The sequence below is a fragment of the Dinoponera quadriceps genome, unplaced genomic scaffold (assembly GCF_001313825.1).
Source record: "Dinoponera quadriceps isolate SergipeBrazil2010 unplaced genomic scaffold, ASM131382v1 scaffold777, whole genome shotgun sequence".
Lineage (NCBI taxonomy): Eukaryota > Metazoa > Arthropoda > Insecta > Hymenoptera > Formicidae > Dinoponera > Dinoponera quadriceps.
In genome coordinates, this window is record NW_014555488.1 from 2601638 (window position 1) to 2621656 (window position 20019).

The following is a 20019-nucleotide window of genomic DNA, read 5'->3' on the forward strand; positions in this document are numbered from 1 at the left end:
AAAAAATACCGCTATTTTTAGGTGCGTGGGATCAAAAAAGATCTCAGGTGGGTAGCGAGTGTTAATTGGTCTACTCTTTTTAGCCAAACTGACTGCACTAGTTCAAAAAATTTACATACACATTGAAGCGTATGAAGCATACACAAGATCTTCCTGTTTCAATGTGTGTAAATTTTATGAGTACATCCAGTTAAGTTAAAGGAACAGACTAAATAATACTATGGTAAGTATCTTAACCTGTTAGCTTTTTCACTTATTGACACATTTTAGTGTCTTAACTGCACCTAACTATTGCGATATTTGTTACTTGAATAAATTCAAGTACAATTAGACTGTTCTATATTCATATAAAAAAAAAAAAAAAAATAGAACAAACTTTATATCTAAAAATATTCATCCGCATTCTTTACAAATATTTTTCAAAATTGTTTTTGTATCGCAAGTATAAATGGTCGTGTGCGGTACATGGAGGTATCTTTCTTTAACATTTCAATCGATGAGTTATTGATTCATATTATATAAAATGTGGTCCAAACGTGCAAATATCACTCACCTCTACTTCCCCAAGAGTCTGCGTCCATCTGTAGTTCGGCATGTCCGCACCATTGCCACTGTTAGGCTTCAGCTTATTCTTTTCTTTCTCATCTTCCTCTTCTTCTTCCGAACCATCTGCCTTCTTACTGTCGTTATTATCTTGATTATTCTTATTACTGTTGCTCGTATCATTACTAGGTCCAGCAACAGCAGCTTCCTTTGCTAATTTCTGTAAAACAAGAGAAACTTTTAATTAGGTATTGCTATGATTGATAATAGGCAATTGTTCAATTATATGTCTATTTCCCATGATGCACAAACCTTGCTGTCTATTTCTTCTTGCAGCTTAACAGCTTGTTCATCCGTTAACTCGACTATTCTAGAATCGTTATCAAGTTTTTCTTCTTCAGCCTTCTCCTCCTTTCTTTTCTTCTCGAGTCTCTCCTTACGCCGTTTCTCTTGCTCAGCTCTCTCAGCTTTATCAGACTCAGCTTTGGCTACAGCAGCAGCTTCATATCTTCTGAATATGCTGAGCAGAAGCTGCACATAAGTGAGCAATTCGACTTAGCTTACACTTTTCTAGAACAATAACCTCAAAATATTCTCGCAACTTTCCATGTTACCTTTTCAGCTGCCCCTTCGCCACCACCAGTAAAAAAGTCTGTTTTTCTCTGCAGGAAGCTGAAGATGGTGTCCAGTAACTGAAAAGAAGCGAGATCAATGAATTATTGAATGATGAAGAGCACATTTCTCATCGTACGAGTTAACCTCAACCGGTAAGAAAAGGAAACTTACATCTTGCACACCACCTTCGTGTTGCTGAGCCATTGCCAACAGCATTCCGTCAAATTGATCTTCTTTCTTCGTCATTGTTTCCCAATATCGTATTAAGTATCACAATTTATTTCGCAGGAACCACTGTCACTAAGGAGATACTAACAAACGCCAGTAAAAACCGCGAGTCTTGCGAGACTTGCACCAACTTGCACTGCTTAAAATTTTTACAGTACGCTGGCGCCCTCTCGCTGATATTACCGACAAAATACTGCCGATAATGATAAAAAATGTAAAAAAACTTCGCGATTCTCTTTCAGGAAAATCGAAATGTTACAGATATAAATATCAATTGTACAAAGACTTCTATGTCGCAAATCCATATTAGAGGCAAATCGCTCGCCACATATCTGATTGATCAGCAAACAAAACATAAAACTTGGAGCATGCAAACTCACGGTCTTTCCCTCGTAGCAATTTGAATTCCCAACCGTCATCATGCGACGAATTCACGGCACATCCTCAGCATTTCCAAAGATCCTTTTCGTTGAAATGAAACGAAGATGCACACACGAAACTTATTTTCCGGCGATGATTCGCGCACGAGTATTTCTTCGGTTAGTCGAGGGTGTAAAACGCGATTCGACCGCCAACTGCCATAAGTAACAAACGCAACTTTGTTCGTGTCGCATTCTTCACTACGGGTCTCAAGTCCGTATCAGATTACAGATATTTACCATTATATTTACTACCAGACCGCACTTATGTTTGATAATTATAAAAAAAAATGTAAAATACTATTTATGCAATTGTTATACATTAAGCCCATATCAGAATACGGATTGGGGATTGAGACTGAATTAGATTTGGCCAATCGGTACAAAGTTAATTGAATTCAAGTTTAGTGAAATTTAGTGAACTTTGCACTGATTGGTCAAATTTCAATTCAGTCTCAATCTCCAATCCGTAGTCTGATACGGGCTTTAGACAACTCTCCCCTATATTTCGTAATGCCTGTATCAGACTACGAATTAGGATTGATAATTACAATTTGGCCAATCAGAGCAAGACTCACTAAACTTAAGTTTCTCGAGTGCGACAAATATAAACCAGATATCTGTAACATCGAGACAACAAGGCCAATTTCAACAAAAAGATACAAATACTGATAGCATAAATACCTAAAGCAAGCAAGAAACACGAATAGGTCGATTGTACGGTTATAAGTATCAGTTAAAGATATTAATGTTATTCTTGTTTCGTGGAGTTTCCTCCCATAAATATTTTTTTCACTTATGCATGGAAATAAAAAAAGCTGCAAAGTTTGATGATTTAGTGTTTAAATATATCCAAGGTGATAAAAAGATATATCGCCTTCTGCAGGCTAAACATAAGTCAAATGAACTTAAAAAAGTCACATCAGATAGTTTATATAGAGGTGATTACAGTTTAATACAGTATTTCTTTTTTTATCAAAATTGCAAAAAAGGGGAGTTATTTAAAGATGGTTCAATCAAAGAGATTATTATTTATACTAATATTGATTTTGATTTTGAACGTTTGAAAAGGGCACAAATTGGAGTTGAGAGAATGGAAAATAAGGATGATATTGTAGACTTTAACATCATAATTTAGTGCTTCTTAAATATTTAATATTAAGTACTTTGTACAAACTAAAATGATAGGATAATTTCAATATATCCCACTTGATTTTATTGGGAATAATCATAGAGTACTAACATTATCGACTATTTCGATTATTATCCTGCAATATAAATACGTGGACAATAATTTTGTCTTATAATTTAATATAGTGTGTACCAATCTTTTCTTTATTACTTGATAAAATCTCGCCGATGGTGATATATGATGAATTCAAGTTGAAAGATAATATATACACGAGCAGGAAGAAGTATATACAAATGCGATAGGCCTTTATTCAAACACGATCTTCACCAATGCTCGAAAAAAATCACAAATTGGAATTCGGAGCTATGGAGCTCAAGTATTTGTTGAAAGCCGCGTAGAGTTGTCCGGCTCTTTGAACTTCCTCGGCGCTGTAAACGACATGGTAATTAATCGTCTATTCAGATCGATGCAGATAATCGGTGCGATAAAATATACATCAGAGACATACTACTCTTCATCTGGTTTTATTTGAAGATGAAACAATCGTGTAGGAATAATGTTAAATTAGCGAGCTTACCGTAATTCCGAGAGATTACGCTCCTTGCTTGAGATAATGTCTTGAAATTGTTTCCTCTCTTTTTCCCTCTCGCGCAAAATTTCAGCATGAATATCTCGAACTTCATTCAATTGCGTGTTCAGTATAGCGATCTGTTGATGCATCTTTTCCATTTGGAGATTTTGGTCCTTCAGTCTGGCGCTCTCCTCGTGAAGTTCTCGTTTTAACCTCTCGTTCGTCTGCTTTTCCAACTCGAGCTCCTCCTTGAGCAGATTTTCACGTCTTTGTGGTTCGATCAGCTCGCTTTGAAGATTTGCGATTTGGCGCTTCAAAGAGGACCCAATTTTCTGGGAATCAACTAATTTCTCCTCCAACACGTTCTTTTCCTCTTCTATCTTCCGGTAGTTTCCCTCCAAATTCGTGTACCTTTATTTAAAATAAGTTAACATTTCATTTCTTGTCGAGAGAACATTTTTTCGTTTATCTCGGCTGATAAGTGAATATCAGTCGTAATGTTTTCGCATTAAATCTTTTTTAGAAGAGACACTTTTCATATAAAAAAGTAAAGACAGAAATTAGTTAATTAATTACTAGTAACCTGAGAATCCTGCATTCCGCGTCGTCCAACTTAGCCTTTAAAAGAGCCTGACTTTTGGACAAATCGCGCGAATCTCTTCTGTTCTTTTGCAGCTCAAGCTGACAATCTTCTAGGGCCTGCGTAGTCTCCTTGAGCGTGGTCTTCAAGAGATTCTGCTCGATTTTGTGCTTGTTATCGCGCTCCCTCGATTCTCTTCTCAGACGGTGGATCTCAGTCTTGGTCTTTGATAACAGGTCTTCGTACGCCCGTGTGGCAGAGACGAGCTTGTCTCTCATTAGATCGATTTTCACCGAGCCTCTGTGAATCTCTGTTTCGTATCGTCGAACCTGTCGCGAGAGGATACAAGAAGATGAAATTAAAATTCACTCGAGAAGTTCGCCCGACGATCGATCGACGCGGTTTTATTTTTCTTTTCTATCTCGGAAAAAAACGAGACAAATTCGGAACAACCGATTTTACTTTGGACTCCGCCTCCTTTTTATTCCGCGAGCACTCGTTGAAGTTGTTCTTCAGGTCTTTGTAACTCCTCCGCCAGTTTTCCTCCGCCTGGTCGTGGTTCTTCCGCAACTCCGCTATTTCCCTCGCCTTGTCCGAGTCGAGCTTCTCCTTATCCTCCTGCAACCGACTAACCTGAGTCTGTAACAAGTCCAGCTGTGCCCGCGTGTCATTCACCTCTGTTGCCTTCGTCGCAATCTCACCGGTCAGCAGATCGATCGCCTGGGTACGTTCCTGCAGCATTTTGCCGAGATCGGCGATCTTGACGTCGGTCTCGCTCGCACGGTTGTCGCGATCTTGCGAGGGGACATTCGCACCCACGTTCGTATCAATTTTGCTGTCGTCCTCGAGCTCCGCGTTCACTTCCGAGTCTACCTCCGAGTTGTCTTTCGAATTTACTTCCGAGACATCTGCAGGCACTTGACGAGCTCGAATCTTGAGCTTCTCTCTTCGATGCGGCGTGGGAAGCCTCTGCTTCGGGATATGAGCGTCGCTCATCACGGACGCTACGAGGTCTTCCTTCTCCGTCGTTCTCGCAGACTCGACGATTTCCACGTTGGCGGATAAGACGAAATCGCTCGTCGCACGTGTACGACGGTTCTCCCGCAGTCTTTCCTCGATCGCGAGCGCGGTGTCCTCGGATATGCAGTTTCCGCGCAACACGAGGTCCGTGATGGTCTTGTTCTCGCGCATTGCGTTCAGCAGCAGTCGACCGCCCTGCAGGCCCAAGGTGTTCCAAGATAAGTCGATGCTCTTCAGAGACTTGTTCGCGCGTATTATCTTGCACAGGTGCTCGGCGCAATGCGCCGATATCTGATTGTACCTACGTGTACAGTGTTATTATCGATTATTTCCCCGTCTTCCGCCATAAAGCTCCATCTCTCTTACGAAAAATCAGTACTAGGAATCAGCACTCAGTATTGAGTATTAGTAACACTGATCAATCAGTACCGATTACTAGTATTTCTTTTTCGTAAGAGCTTGCTTACTCCAACGCCCTGCGGAAGCGGTGCTGAGACACACCTGAGTTAGTGTTACCTAAGATCGAGCTGCTCGATATTGTGGTTCTTCGCCAGGCCGTCGCAGAAAGCGGTGAACGAGTCCGCGTCCGAACCGACGCTGTTCCACTCGATGTGCAGCCGTTTCAGCGTGTTGTTGCATGCGAACACCCTGCCCAGCTGGGCCACAGCGGGCCCGTTCACGTTGTTACCCTTCAGGTGCAACGTCGTCACGGTGGTGCCTTCGCAGAGCGCGTCGAGGATACTGGCGAGACCCTTCGACAGTAACATGCAGTCGCTCAGGTCGATTGTTCTGATCGTGTGACTGGACACCAACATCCGCGCTATAATCTCGCAGACCGGTATCATTATCGATAGGCAAGACAATCGTAGCTCCCCGGTGATACTGCGAAACACCACGAGTCGCATGAATTTCTAATGCAAATTCCTAGTCGCAGTGTTAGCCATATTTAAATCGACGTTGGAGTGCTATCCTCACGGTAAAAAAACTCACGCTAGAAACGGTCCATTGAAACTTCGCGTTTAACTTCAACATAGAGAATACGCTGAAAAGTACACAAATATAATGTTAAATCAACGCATTCCCCATGTTAAAACAGTACAAAATTGCAGTAGACCATTTTTAACACAAAATTTTTTACTGCGCTGCTTTGGGAAAACAAACGTTTAGTGGTACATCATTATCGTTAATGAGTAATTTCGTAATTTACAATTGCAATATATCTAATATTAATTGAAGAAGAAAAGATTAAGAAGTTCTGACTTATGGAATATCATTTTGTATTTAAGCATATTGAGAAATTTAATTTTACATCCCACATAACTAAACAGTAGACAGTAGTTGCGCGCACCTGCCCATTAGTAATACCTGAAGCAACAAAGTGGGAGAGAGAGTGCGTACCGAATGCTTGTCACAAATACAATTTACATATTTGCTATCAATTACGTAATGTTTTGTTAAATTCTACAGAGATACAGAAGATCAAATTACTATCAGTTCTGTTGGATCGGCAGACAACAGTACCAGCGAAAGCGCATGCTATCTCAGGGATTCAATAATAATGTAGTGTAAATACCTGCTAACTCTGATTGCGTCTGAGATTTCGGGAATCGAGGAGATTCCGCGTTTCTCGCACAAACGAGCGAAGAGCTCGTGATCCTGCAGCATTCTTCTGTCACTTGAAATTTTCGCAGTAACCCTCCCGACAGAAGCGTCCGCGTCGACGGTTCAATTCAATTTGTCGGCCGGCTTTGACGTGAGTCACGTATCGATCGCTCTTCATGGTTCGCTACGTTGCTACCAACATAAGTGCATACACACTCACAACGGACAACGAGTCGTTCCACCCCGAATGTGACGAATGAAACCTGAAAGTTGTCTGAATTGTTTCGCCTAGAAAATCCAAGCGTGCGCATTGTGACGCACGCTTAAACAGACAATAGACCGGCGTGGCCTCCTTCTTTCCCCTACCTTCATTCATTTGCTAAATCTAGGGTGGCATCATTAGACTATACTAATATTGAATGCAATATGTAAGATACGCATAATATAATTGTACTTCAAAAATATAATTTATAGAACAAAAAAAAATGGTTGAATTTGTGCATGTGAAGTGATGTGCATTCACGGAAAGAATTGTAATTTCTCTCTAAATATGGATTGTTATATCCATAAATAATGTATATCGCTAAATAATTCTTTAAAAGAGGATAAATAAAAGGAACTGTATAGAGAATGTATATATTTTAAGTCATATTAGACACTTCCTCTCATATATATTTCCTCTTATATATATTTTATATGTGAGTGAAAACGGCACGTAAGATGTCCATACTTCTTCTCATATATTTAATTTTTATATTATATATATTTTTTTTTTTCATATATATACAAATATATTGTACTATGTCGTTTGTCTTCTTTTACGATAGGCATAGTGTAACGTAATTAGTTTATCCGTTAAAAAAAAAATAAAAATACTTATGATTGTCTAATTATGCCTTTTTTTATATGTGGGTGAAAACGGCACGTAAGATGTCCATTTCCACCTGAAAAATATTCATCATTATCTCCACGAACATGCGAACGAACAAAGTTACACCGTGTATGCGCGTTTAATAATACCTTCTCAACAATTTCATCCCGAACGGGAAGTCAAAGGTACTCCAAACGTATTCCGTACTACTGTCAATTTTCTCATCGGTCACGCGATCGGTCAGCTCCATTTCTTTTGACCAAGCCACCAATCCACGCTCTTCCGCGGTACCTTGGTGACAAAATTAATAATTCAATAGCTACAGCCGTTGTAATTCGCATTTAAACAATATACGGATACCTGGCACGATATTATCCAAGAAGCAACCCAATACACCGCCGACCAAAATGGTGGTGCTGAGTAACACTGTAATAACACTGTCCACCACTTCGTTTCCCGTTTGAATCACGTCTGAATGTTTGATCATCCACTTGGACAGTACCTGAAAACGAATTATTCGACAATGAATTATTCAACGCATATCCAACGCAATTTGTACACAATTTCATTCTCTTCAAATATAATCACCATGGGGAAGAACATGGAGAAACCCAGAATATATAAGTTTCTCGCCGAATTGAGATCTATGTATTGTAACGCCGACAGTCCTAAAAATATACAGAATAATGGTGAAAGGCGTGATGGAGGAAGTTCCCTTCATCTCTCAACTCTACATTGTCTTCGCGAAAATTCGTCACTTTCTCGGCTAATCGACGAGCAACGATTAGAATCCCGGCGAGAACTCACCGAAGGCGCAAATCATCCCGAACATCACGCAAAATATGCCGCCGACAATCGGTTCGGGTATTATAATAAATACCGCTCCCAACTTGCTAATCACGCCTTGCAGAATCATTAGGAAGCAGGCCCACTGTATGACTCTGCGGCTGCCGACTTTCGTAACCCCTGATCGTTTCATGCAAGTAAACGTACGATAAGTCCGTCGGGTAACGAGATATTTTACGTCGCATCCGTAACTCCCAGTGAAATCAACATTCTTTACCTATCGTGCCGACGTTCTCTCCGAACGTGTTCGTGCCGTTCCCGCTACCCCAAAGTCCGGCCAACATCGTGCCGAGGCCTTCCATGCCGATGCCTCGATTGATCGCGTGGACCGGCGGCGGCGGCGCTCCTAAAATTCACTCAATCAATTTCATGAATATTGCCCAATCAAACGCGCTCACACACGTGTTAGTAGTTTATTCAATCGTCCGAACGATTAGACACACTTAATCTAATTATAGAAACGCGAGTATACGAGATCTCATGGTCTGATTTATTATTGGACCAACTGCTTGTTCGCAAAATTCGATAAGCAATCATGCGATGTGTTGTAACTAAAGGGTATGCCGGAAAATGATCTTACTTAAACATAAGCGAGCTAGGTAGGTCGGATTTACATTTAAAGAAACCGCGATCAAGGATCTCGTGGTACGAAATAGGTAACTCGTAATATTAACATTAACAGGCAAAAACAGACAAAATCTATGTTTAACAGCACAACGCATATGTCATTTAGTTGTAACTATTTTGTATAAAGCGCCAAAAATATATTATTTGTTAAAAATATAATATTTTCACGTTAAATATAAACATTAAAAATAAGAAGTTTCTTTTCCTTTCTTTGACATAAATTATATAAACACACAAAGATTTCTTGAAGCAACTATATTTGTTCTGTGGCACACCTTGAACGTTATATATTTTCCTATGCTAATAATGACTTCTGCGGTCTTATAAATATTATATTGCATATATTATGAATAAAACTGTTAGACTCGATAACATGGATTCACTCAGCGTGAACGGAAAGTCTTTAGAAATCAGCCCGGCAAGGAACGAGTGTTAATAAATAATATAAACCCACAGATATATTAAAAAAAAAAACGTTCTTCGAAAATTTATACTTACCGCACATCTTTGCGGTGGTGGGGTAATAACTGATAGATTCGACCGTGCAGGCTAATACACCCGCTAACATGCCGAGAACGCCCGATAACGTAACGGTAGGTAGACCCCATTGTCCGGGATACGGAACGCGGAACCAGGGCGAGTCGCTTATAATTTTCAATTTACTGTCGGACCTGGCGGGATGACCCATCGGAAGTGCGTCCATCACCGTTAATATAGTGCAGATTATCCACATGGCAATGATCGTCAGCAAAACCTGCAAATGGAGAAAACACCGTGGCTTAGACACATACGTGTATGTATGCGTGCATCATGTACACGTATTTACGCGTTGAAAGAATCTTCTTCCAATCCCGCGGCGTCGATCTATATAGATATAACTTTGTACGTTACTACGAAAAGAAATTCAAAAGAATTTTGTTTATCTACACAAAAAAATATTGAATCAATCAAATTTCCAGCAATACGCGTAATTAGAGTAAATCTTTTTAATTCAATAGCGAGACATCATTGAAACTTGAATGCTTTGATTATTGTAACAACACATAACATAGTTCTAACGATATTTGTCATTGAATTAAGAAGATTTATTCGAATTATGTTGTTGTTGTTGGAAATTTTATTGATTCAACCGAATTTTTTCCGCGTACGAGAAATAATCTATTGCAAACGAAGCTCTATATTATCCGGTGTCTGTGTTATTGTCATTTACCTACAGGATTAAATCTCTCTCTCTCTCTCTTTACCCTTTTATCTTGTACTACTTGCCGGGAACAGTTTGAACAACTCGAACCAGATCAGACGGAGACCGTGATCCTTACGATATATCACGAATGGAACCGGCACGTTGACCAATATTTGAGAATACGTCGTCAGCATTATTATCGTTCTGTAAAAAAATATAAGTGTATGTGTTATAATCGCTCAATATTATATCACGATAGACGTTTTTGTCATTAATTTTTCCACACGCATATGTCTAATTATATAGTTCCGTACCCGGCTGCGATACCCCAGTGCTGAGATGCAGCATCCGCTGCATTTTCAAACAAGGACAGTCCGACCAATGAGACCGTCGGCACGATCGTTAATGGAGTGATAAACTTCAGCAGATATCCGATAATACCTGCACACCACATCACACGGAGAAAAAGATACATCACTTCGATATTCAGGAAAATCGGCGCGATTGCGATAATTACAGTAGTAATCTTCGGCCAGGACCGGCCGAAAAAAAACATCAAACGCCCACCTCCGAACCCGACGACTATCTGGAACACGGCGGATACGGCGATCGCGCCCGATAACTCTCTCATTCGCACCTGCCAAAGTTCCGTGCGGTTCTCGTGGGACATTTGACTTAAGATTTCCGGCGCGGGACATTGCCATTGCGGCAGGTTCAATATCGCCAGAGTTGGTACCAAGAACGATATGGTGCCTCCCTGCACCAACGGTAACCTAAGACAAGAAACCTTCACTCATCGCAATTATGGATATACTGAAAAATGAGTTTGGTTGGATTTACCTGATACAATAAACAACCAAATGTGTTTTAATTAAAAAAACATAATTTTTGGTCACAAGAATCAAATTTGACTAAGAACTTGAAATTTTGTTTCCTTCAACGAAAAAACGCATTTAGTTGTCCATTGTCAGATAAATCCAATGAAACTCGTTTTTCAATGTTTGTAATGTTTATCGTCGGCAAGCAGTGTTTCTCTGAGTTAAACGCGCCCTTAATATAATTTTTCGTAATTTCTCTTTAATATTTTACGTATTTTAAATGTCAATATGCCTAATTATATAGGATGTCCCAGCATAAGAACATTTAAATATCTTAGGAGCCTAAATATGGGGATCTTAAAAAAATCGAAAAGAATAACCGTAAAAGTAAATTTTCCTTTTACGGTATTTGTCCTCCAAAACCGTTCAAATTGCACTCTAAACATTTCTCATATCGATAAAAATAAAGGAGATATTTAGGTATTTTCCTTATGCTGGGACATCCTATATAACATGCTGACGCGCTCGTTTACATTGGTTATACGATAGTTTAATTGATAATCAAATTATTAAAAATATGCTAAAATAATTCGAGAGAAAATAAAATAAAATAATTCGAGATGCATGTTTTACCTCGTTCCACTGGCTCTCTATTGGCCGTACAGTCAATTGTTTTCACCTAATTAATCTATGCCAACACTTCATTGCCGATTTTCCTCTTTTGTAAACATCATACACATACCTACATCCTACGGTGGATTGGATGAGCGTCACTAGGCCGGTGACGAAAATCATCGTAGAAATGATGTAGCTTCTCGAGGGATCATCCTCGGCCATGCAGAGAGCTGGCGTTAATATGAAAGGGATAGAAACGATGGCGCCGATCATGGTCAGATAATGCTGAAAACGCGATCTCGTTCACTTTCGCGTCGATCATATTGATCATATAGTAAAGTAGCGAACAATATGCAATCACGGAACCTGCAATGCCATGAATAGACACAGATACCACGGCGGAACGTCGTCAATGCCATACGTGAGGCCGGGATTTCTGTTGGCGCCGTCCACCGCTTCCTGTGGCGCCGGATTGTTTATGTTCTGAAATATAAAGTCGTAGTACGGAGCTCGTTAGAGAGAAACGTTCGTATCGTACCAACCGGACGAGTTTTCGACGAGATACTGGAAAGGTGTAAATCACGATGTACACTGTTAATTATGTATCACTACTGTTAACTATGTATCGTTAGAGGTACGCGTTGAAATGAAATCTCTACGTAATTACAAGAAACATTTCGACATACCTCGAATTTGGAGGTATTACGAAATTCATACTTGCAAATTTGGAGATACTATCGGGTAGTATTTTTAAATTCGAAGTACTTCGAAATGTCTCTCGTAATTACGTAGGATTTTTATTTCAATGTGTATCTTTCATCTTTGGCGATGGTTAACAGTGCATTTGCGCATACGTTGTCGTAATACTACTTTGATCCATACTGTGGAGATAAGAATACCGACTTCGTACGCTTCTTAATATCTGTCTAATCCGTCTAATTTGTTGATACAACAGTCTCGCCAGTTCGAAGAGAATTTTTTGGACGATCTCCTGATAATTTGACGATCTCCTGCACAAAAAAAAATTTGATTGAATTTACCAGTCAATTTAACCAACCAATCGCATTTTGAGTGAAAGAAACAGAATTCCTGATTCTTATAACCCAAATTTAGTACTCATAATCAGAAATTCTGTTTCCTTCAGCCAACGCATGTTTGGTTCGTTCACTGTCTAGTAAATTTAACCAAACTTTTTTTCGGGGTGGCGGTAAAATTATAATTATAATTACAACGATTATTTCGGTTAATAGTAATGCGACGTGTTAGAAATATGACAATAGGAGTGGCTGCGAGAATCTGACGAAAGACTTCCGAGAGACAACTCAGAAAACAGATCTCACTCAAATGCGGAAAAAACATGTTATTGAGTTTCACTGTTTACTACGTTTTCAATGCTTTATGTGGTAATCCTTCAGACGTTGCTCATTCAGTGCTTAATCAATGTTTAAAATATTCCCGAGCACTCGTACTCTGTAATAATAAAACGTGCGAACAGGTCGTTATTTATTCGAAGATCATTCATGGGTCATGCTTGAACTCTGGTCGATGTCAGGTATAACTCTTGTCGTGAGAAATTTATTCTGAGAAAAAATTAATTTCCATTTAACTAAACTTCTAGAGCTTCGTGAATATAATTGGTGTAAAGAAAAAAGAAAATGCAAACTTGAGGCGAATAATATTGTAAAAATTCAATCAAAATTCGCAAAAAATTTATCGATTTCAATGTCCTTCCGTAAAGATATCTGGAGATCATCTCGATACTGTGCATGATACTTGCTACACGTAATTCAGATACCTATTTTTTTCCGCCGCTTGCATAATTTACGTATAGGTAGAATATAAGAATAATTCCTATACTCGTATCAGTCAGAGATGGCGTAGATACGCAGTACGCTTCGTAACGCCAATAGGAATTAAACGAATAAGATCATGGCAACAAAAAGCCTGTGAGCTGTAACATTACGCAATGCAGCTCGTTTTCTTTTTTACTTCCGGCAACTACGCTAATCGCGTATATTTCCAATAGCGAGTTAATTTTCCAGGAACGAAGGTTTATTGTCGGTCGTTAATTTAATGGTTATCCGAGCAAAACGGCGCGTGTAGCGCAAAGCGGCCGAAATAAGATCGGGAGGAAAATCCTGAGAGATGATCGCTGCTACATTCCATCCGTTTTGTCTCATCGCCGAGCGCCGGTATAATTCTCACTTTGTGACTGGTACTGATCACTCACTGTATACTCACATTGAACAGAGCTGAGAATTGCCGCTAAGCGTCTCAATGGTGATATATGAGCACGTGACGCATTGGGAACTTTCCGAAACAGTTGTGTTAAATTAATCGTAGGCATTATGCTCATTTGAGCGAGGCATTCCGATTTAATCTGGCATTGTATCGTTGGAAGTAAAGAAGTAAAATTGCATTAAATCGTGAGATGTGCTGGTGAACAATAACACCACGACGCAAACTTCGTTGCGACGGCGTAAAAATAATTTTGTCGTTTTACACTTGAACGACCACAGCAGAAAAACACGGTTCGATATTTACGCAAGATGAATACGAGATTTATCGATGTTTCTTTACGTTGCTTGTTTTATTATTGTATTATACGTTATTAATATTATACAGAACATCTTTTTACTTCTATCGTATTAATTTTTGACTACAAATTTGTCGGCTCTTTTGCGGCCGACTCTTCTCATCGGCGATGGTAAACTATTTAACGATGGTAAACTAGTAAAACGAGTTAACCATGGAAATGTCAAGGTAACGTCAAAATTATGTCTTTTACGTCACAATATCATCAACGTTAAGAATCAATTTGAAATGACTTAATTGTGACGTACGGGTTTACGAGACTCACGATGCACTTAACAACATATAATTATATAAATACAATCGTTTTCATATTTATATAATTTTTTATTTTTTTATTTACTATAGGAATATCAAAATCTAATGTTATCATATACACATCACCGTAACAGTTCATATAATACTACCAAGATTAAAAATAGATTCAAGATCCAATTGGTATTAGCCGTGTTTTCAGTCGATAATTTTAATTGACATCTTTTATATCCACTTTCTTAACGTTAATTACTTATATACCTGACCTAATTAGCTTCAATATTTTATTGCCGACGAAAAACATAAATACACAGAGTGTCTGAAACTTTTTTTTCAATCGCTCGTGTGAAAGTAGAACGGATTAGATTGAGCAAAAAAGTTCTCCATTTTGCAAACAATCACGCAAAATTTTGAGATATTAATGATTGAAAATGGTCATGTATAAAGGTTTCTTTAAATAATAACTGAAAGACTTGTTATTTACAAAACGGTACAGAGCTTTTTTGTTCAGAATGGCCTAATCTACAAGTGTATGACCGGTGTTGTACCTAGCAACGGACATCAGTATATTGAACCTTAAATTTTGAACTTTGTCGTCAGGTACAACAACTGTCATATACTTGTAAATTAGGCCACTCTGAACAAAAGTCCTGCACCATTTTGCAAATAAAACGCAAATTTTGGAATTATTACTTAAAGAATACTTGTAAAATATTTTTAGCATTTGAGAATGAAAACCGTCAAACATAATATCATGTATGAGGTTGATAAAGCCACTTTAATATGTAACTTTTTTGTCGAGAGTTACTCACCATTTCGGACATACGTATTCCGTTTTCTGGCATTTTGGCGGGCACAGACTTTTATTCTCGCAAACGTGATCGCCGTCCGATCTGTACGAGAGATTCTCACGAAAAATCAAATGCCAAGGTGACGGGGTGATAATCCGATCAGACCGATTCGCGTCCGAATATGCATCCACCGCGTGTTCGACCAACGCGTGTCGTAATTACTTTGTTCGATCTTTCTTCAATATATTCCCTGTTGCGATACGGACACTAAAAGCTTATCTGTGCCCATCGTATTTATTAAACGACTATTTAGACTCGACACATTCTATGACGTATCCCCCCAAACAATACTCGAAAATAAATCGACCACAATTGACAATGCAAGCGCGGTCTATGCACGGCCATTCGTCTGATGACGATTGATACGGGCTTTATAAATGTGAGGGAGGCACGAAAGTGAAAGGACTGAGTAAGGAATAGGGCTGTGGTGGGGCAAAGATTATATTTAAAATTGTTGATTCGCAATCACACGAGCGAGATCTTCCGTCGTTTATCTATAACTAATGATGATTATAGTCGCAAATATCTGTTGCGCGTTCGAAACGTCGCAGTAATGTGGGATTGCCTGGCACAGCGCGGTAGAGTAGGAAGGAGGTGGTGAGGCGCGACACTTAATAAAGTGCCTTATCTTTTATACAAACTGAACTGGTCTTTTATTACTTGTTTGCCCGATACACTTTTACGTACGCGTCCGACAGCGTGTCGGTATCCGAGAGTTGAGATTGTGAGTCGCACCCGCGCCGGTCTTACGTTCCCTTTTATTCTTCTCCTATGTCTTAATCAGAGGGGACGGTTGTTGATGTGTCAGCGTCATCTAAATAAGGACGCTGACTATCCTGATTTCGATATCTCTATTGCAGGAATGCCAGGTTGCATTTCTGCATAGCAACGTTTGGTAATTCGGAGCCGTGGCCCCGTTTATGGTTTTTGACATACTTTATCGTTGCGCTTACAACATATCAAATATTTTTCTCTCGGTGTACTCTCTCGATGTGCATTTCAATTGTTTCGAAGGCACCATATGTGAGAAAATTTTATTCCGCATTTTTGACTTATCTTCTCGCAAGAAACCGGCATATCCTCGTCAATTTCACGATTTACTGGATAATATCTTGTTTATATAATCTTATATAATAGATTATTTAATCTTATAAAAATTGATCTAATTGATTTCGAACTGGTCGGAATTGTAATGGAATTAATTACACGCGAGATCGCCCAGGGGCACGATAGGATATTTGCAATTAACACGTGTGCACATAGTGTATCAGATTGAGATAATCGCAATGACGTATGATTAAATCAATTCATCGTCGTCGTCCTTGCGCAACTGTAGCATATACGCGCTACAAAAACATAATTATTCTCATGATTAATGGCATTTATTATTGGCAAGACGACGCGGTTTTATTGCCACCTTCGTGAACGTATTGACCATTGAAAACTTTAAACGTCATACCGACCGTAAGTCGAAAGTGTCGCGATTATCAACAGAGACCGGAGATAATAGAAGAATATTGACGTTATCAACTGTTCCGACTACTTTCCGACGACTTTTCGTCACGTGGAGATTAAGGTATACGTGCGAAACATCAGTTTATTCAACGATTGGTTCAAAATTCAGTATTATTAAATATATTTCGAAGTATCAAGATAATAATTAATAACCACGATTAAAAACTATAAGTTTTCTCGTTTCAGATGGTATCACTTCGAATTCTTGTGAAAATTGCGTCCATCGGAGGATTTGTAACAGCGGGTACAGGTTATATTTTCATGTTTCTTATGCAAAACAAAATTAAAAAGACCGAAAATTACAAGGATGCAATGGACGCTTTGCGTACTCATAAGAAAGCTGTACCCTATTTTGGAGAACCTATAAGATTGGGTCATGTCAAGTACGGCGATGGGCAGCGGGAAAATAGAATACCTTATAAGTGGTTTAAAATCCCCATCAGAGGTACCCATACTAAAGGAAATATGTATTACGAGGTAACGTTAAACCAGAAACTCGAAAATAAACCCGAAGTGTCCAGGATTGAAATAACATTTGACAATATACCAGGGAAAACATTTGTGATAAGAGATAATATCGTATAAGATGATACAATTATTAATATTGAAAAAAATGAACAATATTTGGATATAATACTTATGTGTAAAGACATGATAGACACATTAATTATTCGTATTAATATAATCGCTCTAATAGTATAGATAATATTATGTAAATATTAGTATGTAACACACAATTCTAATAAACATTGATATATTGAAACGTAACAGATGTGTGCCATTTTTTTTCTAGTTCGTGACAGCTTGTTGTCAATTTGTTAATCTTATTATTATGTACATCTGTTCGATATTGTATCGTCATATGTTTGATTATATATATTTTATCCTATCGAAACGTTTGTAACGGCATGTCAGTAACGCCTTTGGGAACTGCCAAGCCACGTCTCATGTGACCTAATGCTGCCTGGATAACGTGTATCGCTGCCTCTACAGTAATTCTTACGTCTCGCTCGTTACCGATTTGTGGATTGACCTCTACCAAATCCATGGCACTCAGTCTGCCCGTTCTATGTATCTGCTCCATGAGATGAATCGCTTCTCTAAGATACAATCCTCCGCGAACTGCAGTTTATAAACATATAAATAATAAGTTAAGCAGAATAATACTTGCATAGATCTCAGCACAATCGACAACATACCTGGTGTGCCAGTGCTGGGTGCTTCAAGTGGATCCAACGAGTCTATGTCGAAACTAACGTGTATAGATTTTTCACCGTAAGGATCTATCTTATTCAACGCCATGTGGAGCACATTGTGAATACCTGCGAATGTATCAATACCGATGTATCGTACATTTTATGTAACGTTCGATGAATCGAGTTCTGGTATTTCGACTCTTCTAAATATATTACCATAGTGTTCTATGTCTTCTATACCGAAAGCCGTGATACCATGCTTCTCGATCACCAATCTTTCATAACAATCCACGGATCTCAGACCAATGTAAGCTATGTTTCTGATTGGCAACCTGCAAGAAAATCATTGACTTGTCTAGATGTCGTAATCTTATATAAAAATTCATTTGTCTAAATGTTGCACCCTCTTGAATCCACCCGGTTAACCGGTATTCTGATATTCAGACCTTATAATTTTAATTTCTGTAATGATATCAATTTGAGATCGTCTTAAGTTCATTTTCAGATGCACTGCGGACTATCCGAACGATCCGTGCAGTATCTGAAGATGAACTTAGAAAAATGAATTTAGGACGATCTTAAATATAAGGTCCGACTATAAATACCGGGCCGTGGATACATTTTTAAAAACAGACGGATCGATGAGCATATACACACACAGCAAATTATTATAATGTTAAGATATTATTACATTGGCTTTTGCCAGTCCATGCCGGGTAGATATGGCCAATAATCGGACAGTTCGGAAATCAGCAATGCCGCGGGCATTCCGTGCACGTTACCGCTGTCACTGGTCTTGTTGGTGTTGAGGTCCGCGTGAGCGTCCACCCATATCACTGCCACATTTTGCTTTTCCTGCGAATATCAGCGCTTCAGTCCTATTCTGTAACTTTTAACAACAGTGTCATTATCGTCAAGTGTTATTGCGCAGATCTTCTACCGTTTATTATACCTGCGCAACGACAACGTAACGACGACGCATACTGTCGTTAAAAGTTACGAAATAAATCTGCAAGACTCGATAACAACTCGCTTCGATATTTCCCACAAGAAGTAATATTGATTTACCTTGATGTGTCCGTCGATAGTACCGATAACCACGCTGTGATCGCCACCGATCGTCACTACCTGCCTGCCGTCTTGCATTACTTGTCGAACATATTCGGATAAACGATTGGTGCAGCTAGCCACGTGGCTCAGATGAGACATGTTATTCACATCGCTCACGTTCTCCTCATTGTAATTCACATCACCGTAATCACGCACATCCAATCCTTCGTAAAAATAAATCTCGTTAAATATGCGCACGCATGTATTATAAAACGACGGGATATCTCGTACGGATTTATACCTAACACTTTCAATTCCTTTATCAACCCTGCCGTTCGGATTGTCTCGGGCCCATGGGCTACCCCTACTTTCGTCTGCAAAAGACGCGTGTTTTATAAAATACGATCGAAACGTGACACTCTTTCCGTCGTACACTTAACTCATGTGAAAAGCAACACATCGATAACGTTAATCTCGCAAGTGAAACGTTCTTACGTTTTTTCTTTTACTCTCTTTTTCCATGTATTATATATTTACCTGTCCTTTCTCGAACGGTACGCCGATTATGCCGATTTTCCCGCTGTGGAAACGAACACCCACTTTGGCGAAGATCGCACGAGCTCTCGTCAGTACAATCATTTTTCACACTGTATCTTTTACTCACGACTAGAGAGATGGTTCGGTGTTGTTTACGGCGAAGCGATACGTGTGGCTTTGACCTGCAAGCTCACTGATATGACGTAAATATTGCTTCCCACATGAGTGCCGTCGCGCAGCGAGACTGAAGACATAAAACTGAAAAAATCCAATTTTCTTGAGTTCCTGTAGATATATTCGAAGTATATGGAAAAAGATCAGATTCTATCAAAAGTCGTGATTAGGGTAATGAT

General features: G+C 39.0%; 5 protein-coding genes across 8 annotated transcripts in view; 1 reads left to right on the plus strand and 4 right to left on the minus strand.

Moving 5' to 3' along the window:
• Positions 1–1517, minus strand: part of LOC106744453 (nuclear migration protein nudC) — a 97092-nt gene extending 95575 nt beyond the window's left edge. Inside the window, exons 1-4 of the mRNA XM_014619251.1 lie at positions 1330–1517; positions 1158–1235; positions 856–1074; positions 554–763 (exon numbers count right to left, since the gene is read on the minus strand). Coding sequence (XP_014474737.1) covers positions 554–763; positions 856–1074; positions 1158–1235; positions 1330–1404 — 582 coding nt within the window. The 5' untranslated portion in view covers positions 1405–1517. The remainder of the gene's footprint in view (positions 1–553; positions 764–855; positions 1075–1157; positions 1236–1329) is intronic.
• A 1583-nt stretch (positions 1518–3100) lies between these two features.
• LOC106744455 (leucine-rich repeat-containing protein 45-like) lies at positions 3101–7167 on the minus strand. Its single transcript, XM_014619255.1, has 6 exons — positions 6682–7167; positions 5625–5990; positions 4551–5409; positions 4092–4417; positions 3515–3919; positions 3101–3365 (listed from the first exon to the last, which is right to left on the minus strand). The coding sequence occupies exons 1-6, from the start codon at positions 6771–6773 to the stop codon at positions 3281–3283; spliced, it is 2133 nt and encodes a 710-aa protein (XP_014474741.1). The 5' UTR covers positions 6774–7167; the 3' UTR covers positions 3101–3280.
• A 274-nt stretch (positions 7168–7441) lies between these two features.
• LOC106744348 (solute carrier family 23 member 1) lies at positions 7442–15782 on the minus strand. Of its 3 annotated transcripts, XM_014619033.1 has the most exons (14): positions 15330–15782; positions 12574–12680; positions 12037–12153; positions 11798–11955; positions 10805–11010; positions 10552–10678; positions 10321–10441; positions 9553–9808; positions 8645–8773; positions 8389–8547; positions 8170–8249; positions 7942–8083; positions 7731–7872; positions 7442–7654 (listed from the first exon to the last, which is right to left on the minus strand). In XM_014619033.1, exons 3-14 carry the CDS (start codon positions 12046–12048, stop codon positions 7597–7599), a joined length of 1590 nt encoding a protein of 529 aa, XP_014474519.1. In that variant the 5' UTR covers positions 12049–12153; positions 12574–12680; positions 15330–15782; the 3' UTR covers positions 7442–7596. The 3 variants fall into 3 exon arrangements, with proteins under 3 accessions (XP_014474519.1, XP_014474516.1, XP_014474517.1); XM_014619030.1 differs by lacking the exon at positions 12574–12680; XM_014619031.1 differs by lacking the exon at positions 15330–15782 and having other exon boundaries at positions 12574–12990.
• Positions 15783–16917: 1135 nt separating this feature from the next.
• On the plus strand, positions 16918–17482 carry LOC106744344. Of its 2 annotated transcripts, none has more exons than XM_014619021.1 (2): positions 16918–16944; positions 17070–17482. In XM_014619021.1, exon 2 carries the CDS (start codon positions 17070–17072, stop codon positions 17466–17468), a length of 399 nt encoding a protein of 132 aa, XP_014474507.1. In that variant the 5' UTR covers positions 16918–16944; the 3' UTR covers positions 17469–17482. The 2 variants fall into 2 exon arrangements, with proteins under 2 accessions (XP_014474507.1, XP_014474508.1); XM_014619022.1 differs by having other exon boundaries at positions 16922–16991.
• On the minus strand, positions 17461–19861 carry LOC106744343 (arginase, hepatic). The gene is made up of 7 exons (XM_014619020.1): positions 19667–19861; positions 19431–19503; positions 19148–19353; positions 18771–18934; positions 18296–18411; positions 18083–18205; positions 17461–18005 (listed from the first exon to the last, which is right to left on the minus strand). Exons 1-7 carry the CDS (start codon positions 19766–19768, stop codon positions 17770–17772), a joined length of 1020 nt encoding a protein of 339 aa, XP_014474506.1. The 5' UTR covers positions 19769–19861; the 3' UTR covers positions 17461–17769.
• Positions 19862–20019: the final 158 nt, after the last annotated feature.